General features: G+C 34.5%; 1 protein-coding gene across 1 annotated transcript in view; it reads left to right on the plus strand.

The window, feature by feature from the left end:
• The window catches only part of LOC124789977 (homeobox protein B-H1), a 467,814-nt gene extending 461,779 nt beyond the window's left edge, over positions 1-6,035 (plus strand). The window contains exon 4 of the mRNA XM_047257518.1: positions 3,645-6,035. Within this exon, the coding sequence (XP_047113474.1) occupies positions 3,645-3,718 (74 nt within the window). The 3' untranslated portion in view covers positions 3,719-6,035. The remainder of the gene's footprint in view (positions 1-3,644) is intronic.
• The last annotated feature ends 4,508 nt before the right edge of the window (positions 6,036-10,543 follow it).

A 10,543-nucleotide genomic window follows, 5' to 3' on the forward strand; every position in this document is an offset into this window, starting at 1 on the left:
AGTCAAATTATAAAGGATTTCACATAGACCAAAAGCTCAGCTGGGATAACTACACAGGGAAATTATATCACAGACTAACACATGTCTTCTATTGGCTGTACTGGCTGAGGAACAGCGTAGTGACGAATTTCTATAATATGAATATTTTTCATCCTTCCTCTCCCACCTCAGTTATTGGGCAGTATTATGGGGCTATTCTGTGGGCTCAAAATTAGTGTTTAAATGGTGAAATCAAGCTGTCAGTTGCATTGCAGGATATCACATGAGAATCATGCAGAGGTTATTTAAAAACAGCTAAATATAATGTCAGTTCCTAACCTGTATATCTGCAAATGTCTTGTCTTTGTTAAGCAAAACTCAAGTAAGTTTGACTTAAGGAGGGCAATTAATGACAATAACACAAGACCTGGACATACAATTAATGTGCAGCATTCTACGCTGGCAAAGACTCATAACAGCTAAAAGTATCTTGATCTTGTCTACTTCAACAAATTATCTAAAAACGCCTACACAGTGCTAGTAAATAAATATAAAAGTCATAGTATTTCCTTTCTCTGTCCATTCCCTTCTCTCCCCTTTCTGTCTCCTCCTCTTCCCTTTCCCTGTGTATTTTCTCCTTCCCTGTCTGTCTTTCCATTTCGCAGGAGAGCTTCTGTAAAGTTCGGAAGGTAGGAGACGAGGTACTGGCAGAAGTAAAGCTGTGAGTACCGGGCGTGAGTCGTGCTTCGGTAGCTCAGATGGTAGAGCGCTTGCCCGCGAAAGGCAAAGGTCCCGAGTTCGAGTCTCGGTCGGGCACACAGTTTTAATCTGCCAGGAAGTTTCATATCGGCGCACACTCCGCTGCAGAGTGAAAATCTCATTCTGGAAACAAAATTGTAAATCAGAGATTCACTGTATACATGGCTCCGAAATGCGTTTTGGATTGTTCACAGTTGGCTGTGCTACAGTCTAGGTGCCAACCGAGGCATCTGTTGCTGTAATGCTAAAGAATTCAGCCACAGACTTCAACAAATTGAGGCAGAAATTTATGGTGAAAATAATGTTCACTATTCACAGTGTTTTAAGTTTCAGCAAAAAATTTATTTCAAAAATAGTAATACATATGACAGTCAATTATTATTCAGCACTAAAATAATGATCATCTGAGTGACAGCGTAAATGAAACAGAACAATATCTCATGTTCGTCTAAACTTCCAGAAAGTTACAGAAAAATAATTAAAGTTTTTTTAGTGCAAGCCTAAAATTAATGTCCTACAATTGTGAACTAACTAAATTTAGAGTGTAGATCACTCTAAAAAATAACCATAATACAGTTCATACCAAATCGTCTAATGCAATTCATTTTACATGTTGAAAATATTTGAGAGCATTCTCCATTGACACACAGAAGTATCACAAGTCTATGAGAGAGCAAGTTTGCCTATCATGAAAATATTTCTGTGTATTCACTATCGTTACATGTATCACAAATCCAGGACTCAATACTTAACAATATTTCGACTCACTGGAAATGCAACCTCCTGCCATTCATGCTTGCTGTTTGTTCCAGATTTAAAAACTAACTGCCAAACGAACTAAACATAAAAGAACAAAGATGGCTGCCGCTATTTATGCCCTTGCATTGACGTGAGTCAAGTGCACACACTTCCGACTTCTGAAACATATTTAAAAACTAAATTTTGTGTCATATACATTCGTTATGTAATAATTTGCATGTAAATTTCCTCAGCTTTCTAATGTTCTTAATTTTTCTCTAACTTATATAGTTTGTTCATAAATACGAATTTGTCCAAGTAAATGCTACTTCGTATTGTTATGTTACTGATAAATATAAACAGTTAACACTAAGTATACTCATACACCCCTAACGACTTCTGCTTAGTAACGCTGCCACTGTTTACAATGTTTCAGACTTATTTATGCGAAAATTCAGATTTTTATGCGCGAATTTATATTCTAGGTTGTAATTCAAATTATGTGATATTTATTTTAAAAAATGTACTATTAAAGTCTGACAGTGCTCAATGAGACCTTTCTGTAGACACTTTGTTTCTAAAAATCGGTGTAGGCGTTGTCGAGATATTAATTTTAAAAATTTATTTTGTACATAAAACATTTAACGCGATATAACTTAAAAATTATACTTCACATCGAAGGCGCATTTTCATCATGCACTCGACTTAGTTTTGCTTCTCTGCAACTAGTTGGGTTTCAGGTTTTATTAAATTTAGTGTTATTTGATATTATATCAGGTTTTATTAAATTTAGTGTTATTTGATATTATTTCGAGACAGTCAATTCAGCATTGGTGGTTACCCATCAATGTTCCACTCCAACAGCTGTTTTTCCAACCATGCGACCAAGACCTATGTTTGCCTGACATGCAGTCTGAAATTCTCAGACACAGAGCGTCTGCCAATCACTGCACGTCAAAGAGTGCCACCATCTGCTGATGACACCATGAAACCCATGCAGCCCAGCTCAGCTTCCACACTCTCCTCGCTACCAAAACATATACCAATTCTGCTGCACCTGCTCCTAACAACACAACAGGACATGCACACATGGCGACATCTCTTTTTTGCTTCATAATTTTTGGGACATAACCTCTCAAGTGGTAGGCATAATAGTTTCTTTCCTCAATATCCAGGAAAATATGGACTTGCAGACCCCATATATGATGATGACAAAAGCTCCATTTTCAATTTTCCTTCAATCTTCGTCATTGACTCGATAACACATCATGAACTGTAGGGATGGTTTTCTCAAAAATTAAGGGGAGTTGAGCCAAAATGTCGTAGGACCTTTCATTTTACGTCTTATACTAGCGACCTGCCAAGTATGAACCGAACTGGCTGGTTGTTTCTTAGGCCTTGTCCTTTTTAGATGTGAGGAGTACCAAAATTTTAGATTTTGTGGTTTAATGCAATTACTCTACTTGGGTGGTGGTTTCCTCTGGCATTTAGAACATGTTCAATTTATAGATCTGTTAACTGGTTTGGCTTCGAGTCATTAACTGATACTATAATGCTTCAATGTTCAGAGGAAGTTTCAGTTACTTTACTGTTAAGATTTTGCCTGAGCCATAACCGCTCATAATCAGAAATGTAAGCATGCTGCCCATCTTGTGTTTTCATCATTTCTTACTGTGTTTCGCAAATAGTGAACATTAATATTCTTGAAGATAATATCTGCATTAATATCACCAAATATTGATATTTTCTAATTTTTATGTTTGAATAGCAAGAGTGTTATTTTCTATATCAGATCCACAAACAAGTTTTCACTGTGATTTCAGGGTGCAATATACTGAAGTTACAATAATTTCGCATTTTGTCAGCATTATGGCCGCAGCTTCACATTTTTCCTCTGTGCACAGTTCACTTACATGTGCAATATCATAGATTACATTCACACTACTTTTAGTATTTCATAACCAAACTGTAAACTTCGATTTAATTCTTCATTACTAAGCCAATGTTCATTTATTGAAAGTACACTGCAGCTTAAGTCTTCCAGTTAGTTCTGAAGTTCATTATCTTTACTCTTAGGAGACTTGTGTTACATAAATGCACCAGTGTGAAGAAAGGAATATGTGAAATTCTTCATGATCACTAACAAACTTATTTTTCTCTGGTTGCAGTTCATAAACAGCAAAGTGAGCCTTTGGATGTCCATGGGAATGTGTACATTGATGGCAACAGTCACCGTGTGTGATGGGTTCTCCTGCACTCTTCTGGCTGAAGAATGTTTCATTGGAGAGGCTAAGCACTGCCTACACAAAGGAAACACTTGTCTGCTTGCTAAGAAGGCCTTAAAGAGCCTTTACCAGATGGCACAGCAAATGATGATGTGGGTGACAGTAAAATGTTTTGCTGTCAGAGTAGCTGAAACCAGATTATATGGAGTTTATGCTGCTCCAAATGTATTCAGTCTTGTTATTTCAGTGTTGCCATATGTAACTCTATTAATGCATATTGGCTAACAAGTGACATACATATTCTGTAGGTGAAGTCATTATTTATATGTATATAGTATACAGTGATGTATGTATAATTGAACAGGAACCTGTAAAATAATTGTACAAAGGATGAGTACTTTACATTTCAAACTATGTGTCTATTACAGTTATCTTTAAAATGTGTTCCTCATCAATTTTATGAAAACAGTTCTTACTGTTAAGGGTTCACTGGAGTTAGTTTATTAGTAATGTAAATGGAGTTTAGGGTTTCTGTAAAAGTGCAAATACAGTAGTTTGAGTAAACTGTGACTGTTGTTACACCGATTTCTGTTAATAATGTAGAGAGTTGTATGGACTGTACTAGTGAATGAAAGTTCTTGTTTGAATACGGTATGAAAAGTCCAATATAAACCGAGAATATGCAGTGTAGCACAAGTGTAAATAAATGAAATGTGATTTCCACACTGTTTATTATTGATTTTTGTACTGTGAGTTACTTGCACAAATACAAACAAATTAAAGAATTTAAGGTAAACATATTGCTTCCGGTAGTTTTGTAACCATGAAATAATTGATTAATGAATATCTTGTGTGTTAAGCTGCTTTTTGTAACATGCATCTGGGTTAATTGCTTCTGAGCTCAGCCTACAAAAGTACGAATCACAGTCACTTTTAAATAACTGTGAAATATGATAATAATGTCAATGAAATTTGTCTATGATGAAATATTTCATAAAACAGCCAGTCAGTTGTAGTTTTAAATACAAAAATGCAGATTAACTTTCACTGGACAGTGTAAATATAACCACTTTTTGTAGATCAGTCATCCAAATAAACAGTGTTAATATTAAGTGAATTGCAAATTTTTTCTTACATACTGAATGAGAACCTTCTACTCACTGATTATACAAAACATCGTAGGCACTATTATGTTTCATAGCCCGAAATCACTTTGTGTAACCATAAATTAAAATCCATTCCATAATCTCACAATCTAAATTTCTTGAGAGGTTATTCCACTGGCAATGTTTGTCTCCCAGTTTAATTCATGTACAAAAATAATGACTGTTATTGTCTAGCATTTCCCAGTGAAACAAACATTTCTTTAATATGTGTCACAATAATTCAGCTCAGCTCATTAATTGTTGTGATCACTCATCACAGTCAAAATTATGACAGAAAGCATTTTGATTGGATGGTCTTTGTAACTCACTTATACAAACTTGATTTTGATTCACTATTTGATTCAAAACTGGGATGCCTTCAGACTTCTATTAGACTGGCTTTAACATTTCACTGTTTACCATCATTCTTATTTAGTCATAATGTTACACTTTATGAAGATAAAATCATAGCTTCATAATTAATTACGTGTATTTGTTGTAAAATAGTGGCACCCTAGTAATGTGATCAATGGACAGCTTTCTTGTATAGCCTTTACGTAGCTAGATACAATGCTTAGTATCAAATATATCTAACAAGAACCGATAGAAAACTATTTATATTTCTGGATATTTGTCATTTTAACACAAATTTAACATTGTAATAAGTGGAGACACAAATGAAATAAGACCAGTTATAAAATTTGAAAACTGGCTTACCTAATTGTAGCCAGTTATACAGGTACCAGTACAGATTATATTGTATAAAGTAGTAAAGATGACATAAGTGTTGATCACTTCTAGTCATTATTATCAGTAATTTTTCTGTACTGCAAAACAGATCAAGGTCATATTACGAGTATCCTATAATAGTGCATTCTTGTAACATAAGTAAGTACTGTTATTCGTGGTAAATAGATCTTAACATTGCCATAAAGGTATAATATGTAAAGCAACAATGAATTTTTTCTTACAAAATTGTGTTGTATATTTTGTGTGGAGTAATGTTCATATATGACAGTTAACTTTATTATTTTTATGAATGTTAATATATGATTCAGCAATATCTTAATGTGTTTATCAATGAAGAAAATGATCAGTATTGCATTGGCTTATCAACGCATATAGTTATGATGAACAATATTACTTATAAACGTTGATGTAAACCTACCTGATACAGTATAGTGCATTATGATGCTCTGTTTCATTTACATTTCACTGATTTTTACAGATGTAGGACGTTGTAAATAATTATTTTTATTTTGTAATCACTTGTAAATATCATGTCATTGTATATCTGCAGCATTTTTACCATTAAATCTAATCAGTAAGCTGCAAGGACATTACACGAATATGTTAATTCTGTTCTTTTTTCTTTGTTGTGAAAATAATACTCAATATATGAGGATTCATACTGATGCAAACAAAAATTTGATTTGTCTTCAGGTTGTTGTGCGATGTGTTGTAGTGGGTCAGGGTCATTAGCTGTTCAACTAGTAATACTTGAACATTGTTGTTCATGAATTAAATAACTGAATGTATCTAGACATTGGTTCCCAATATAAAAATTTATCATTCTGAAGTGTTCAGATGTGATAATAAACAAAAATAGTATAGTAGCATGATGTTAATTATATAGTTTCATTCTGTGGTTCACCTTGTCTCATACCAAGTGAAATGGTGAAGAAATCCCTTTTTCTCTTAATCAGTTTAATTTTGTGTAGCCAGCTGCACATCATATTGGTCACTAAAAGCTCGCCAAACTGGTTAGGTAACTATTATACTGAAAATTATTCTCACAAGTTAATACAGATTTTCACCTATACACTATCTCCTTATAATTAGTTTGCAGTTCACTTCATCTACTGGACAGCAGCCAATTTCACAATGGAAACTACAAATACCACCAAACATTTTCAGATGCAGCGTTATTTTAGACAGGAAGCATTTGTAAAGTTTTATCAAAGTTACACTGTGCACATACCCTTAATCAACACCACATACTGTAAGTTCTGAGTTTGATTTATGAGTGAATTAATCATGTCTCCTTCCCAGTGAACTATTTGTTTTTTGACCTTCTGCATAGTATATTTACTGTTTTTACTAGATATACATACTGATATAATATAAGGAAAACCTAGAACCTCTGAAATGTTTTTCCAAGTCTTCTAATAGTTGTTTAAATCATACGTAAGTCCACTTTAAGGAAACAGAAATGACATTTCCAACATCAGTTGGTGTTCATAAAGAATAAATTTCAGAATTCCTCTGGAACAATATATTTGATATTATTACTTTTTTGTATCTTAAGTTGTAATCCATGTTATTGTAGACTAACTTTAAATCTTGTGGTCAGTATTCACACTGATACTTCACATGACTGAAAAATTGGTACATAGTTTTTCATGATACTAAAAATAAGTCTTAGGTATTACTTGCTTATATGCATGTGTAACTGTGGTGTTGTCTGTCTTCTCATATGATAAGCAGCTAAATGTACCTAAGAATTTTAGGGAACTCAGCTCATTTCAACTTCTAGATCAGGTACTTCTGTTAATGCTAATAGTGGCTAGTTGTTTAAAAAAATTAGTATGTTTCAGATTTTCTTGTTGTTCCTCTGTGGACTGAATATCTGGAAAGATGTGGTTAAACTAAAAAGGCAAATATTTATATTTTTATATTTAATTGTTTAATTACTCATGCAGTACTGCTTTCCTCTGCTATCTGCATCACACTGCATATGCTCCCACCCACCAGTCATAATTAAAATTCCTTCAGCATTGTAATTATGAATTATTTGACATAACCATTACATAAAATGTGATTGTGAAACATTTTGCCTAGAAAACAAAATTGTGGTTACTTACATACGAAGATACGACTGAAACTTTTTGCTTAGTCTGTATCATTTCCTTCCAGGTGTCATTGCTCCTCATTCTGTTTCCTTATTCAAGAATAATGCAATATGCACTCATATTTTATGTCTGGTGAACAAAATTATGGTTAAATAATTCAAATAGCTGTTATATAAAAGGGATAAATCTTTTTGTCTAGCTAGTCCTATTTGTTCCTGACTGTTATTGGTCCTTATTCTGTCTCCTCATGCAAGCATCACCCTTATTTTCTTTTGCTGAATGTCCATATGTATTTGTCACATGGTGACCAAAAAATGGAGTGGACTTATATTTAACACCTGACCTTAACATAGTAACTGTTTACCCAATATATTAATAATGAAGAGGATGTACTATTGCCACCTTCATCAAAACTTATATGGATACTCACACCCTTATGTATAGCTTTACTGGAGGTGAACATAATCACTACATTTACATGCAACACATCTTCTGGAAGACGAAAACCATATTTCGGAAACTGTTATCCACTGTTGTATTTACATGTTAAGGTGTGAAGCGGATTTTCTAGCCCAGTTAAATATGGCGCCTAAAAACAGCTTCTGATTTAGTCAGCACAGTCGCTATTTCACTTCAATTAGATGAAGTGTAAACAGCTTCAGTCTAATATTTCAACTTATACTTCATTGTATAAAAAGCCACTCCATCCATATTAGCCAAACATTTTTAAAAACAATACGAAACCTGACAGACAAACCATGTTTCAAAACTGGTTTACATGGAAGTGGAAATCGATTGCAGAACTGGGAAACTGCCAACTAGGAGCGGATTTCCAGAAAAGATTTTGAAGTGTTTACGTGAGCATCCCAAGGTGGTATTGGGAAATTGATTTATGAAATCCGGTTTTGGGAGCCACATGCAAACGGTATGAATTTCAAAGACTTGGAAAAAGATCCTGCAATCAACTAGGTTAAGACTTACAGCTTTACTGAGAGTGAACAAGACTTTCTCCTTTCTGTGATAAAACTGACCTGATGAGCAAGGCCCCAACTTGTTGTATGTATATGTATGAGAGTCATTCAGTAATTAATGAAAGAAATTGGTCTGGAGAAAAACGCGTTTATTTTTACAAAACATTACTTTTTCTACTTTTAAACATAATCCCCTTGAACATTTACACACTTGTACCAATGGGCTAAAAGCTATTTATCTTGATGTTTGAACCAATTTTCCACAAACTTTTTCACGTTCTCTTGTCTTGGAACATCTTCCCGAGTAATGTCTCTTTCAGTCCACCAAACAAATGGAAATCACTAGGTGCTAAATCAGGACTGTAAGGGGGATGAGACAGCCCATTTTATCGCTGGTTTCACGGGTTAGTTGAGCAATATGAGGACGTGTGTTATTTTGCTGGAGAATCACACCTCTCCACTGAGATCCATGACATCCCTCTCTCATGGCTGGTTTCACCTTGTTTAAAAGCAAATCCGAGTAGTATTGGCTCTTCATTGTACGCTGCTCTTTGAGATAATCACAAAAAACTGGACCTTCAGCATCCCAAAACATCATCAACATGACATTTCCTGCTGATGCTTGGGTTTTGAATTTCTTTATTGACAGGTGAGGTGGTGTGCTTCCACTTCATGCTTTGTCTTTTTGATTCAGGCTCATGATAGTGAACCCAAGTTTCATCACAAGCTAAAATTTTGTTGAGAAAGTGCTCACCTTCTGTCCCATAATGTTCCTTTAGCTCTGTGCACACTCTCAACTTCGTTTCCTTGTGTAGCTGAGTCAACTCCTTTGGGACCCATCTTGGACATGTTTTGTGGTACTTTAGCTTGTTACAGATAAAGTTATGAACATCTGTACCAATACTAACTTGAACCTTATCAACTATCATTTCTACAGTCGCATGGCGGTTGGCATGAATAATGTCATCAATTCGACTTTCAAATGAGGGAGCTGAAACTACAACTGGTCGGCCAGAACGGTATTCATCAGTAACTGAGTCGCGCCATTTTTGAACTGCTCTACCCATGTGTAAAAATTTGCACGATTTGTACAACCTTCACCATAAACTTTAGACATTCTACAGTATATATTCCCTGGTTTCTGGCCTTTAGCAAGTAAAAAACGAATAACACATCATTGTCCAACTAATGTGGAAATCTCAAATGGACTCGCTATCTTGAAATGTATTTTCGAGATTATAAACAAAACAATGTCAATACATTACCTGATCGAGGGCTCATCCCAGTGATGCCAACTTAAACCTTGCCCTACTAAAAGTTCTTTCTCCAGACCAATTTGTCTCTTTAATTATTGAATGACCTTCATATAGATACATGTATATAACTGTGTGTGTGTGTGTGTGTGTGTGTGTGTGTGTGTGTGTGTGTGTGTGTGTGTGTGTGTGTGTGATATTTAAAGATCACTAATGCAACAGTAATTTTATTTCTCTGACGTTCATCTCCAGTAAAGCTACACACAGTGATGCAAGTAGCATTATATATTTTTGATAAATGTAATCAAAATATTAGCAAGTCTGGTAAAGGGCTACAATGTCAAGATCAAGTTCCAGTTTTATGTCTGCTTAATCTTTTTTGCCAGTAGATGACAAACAACTATTGAGGTGTATTGTTCTGCATGTCTTTTAAACATATACTTAAACTTAATGATTAATTTTCTGTTACTTATCTTTCTATTGAAAGGATACTGTTTCTGAATGTAGGTCTGTCTGTCTGTTGACAGTGTGCCTTGTCAGTTTTAATAATTCAAAAACAGTCTGACTGCGTAAGACATTCTTATCACAATTTTTAGTGTACATATTAAGAGGATAATAATC

Source organism: Schistocerca piceifrons, chromosome 3 (assembly GCF_021461385.2).
Source record: "Schistocerca piceifrons isolate TAMUIC-IGC-003096 chromosome 3, iqSchPice1.1, whole genome shotgun sequence".
Lineage (NCBI taxonomy): Eukaryota > Metazoa > Arthropoda > Insecta > Orthoptera > Acrididae > Schistocerca > Schistocerca piceifrons.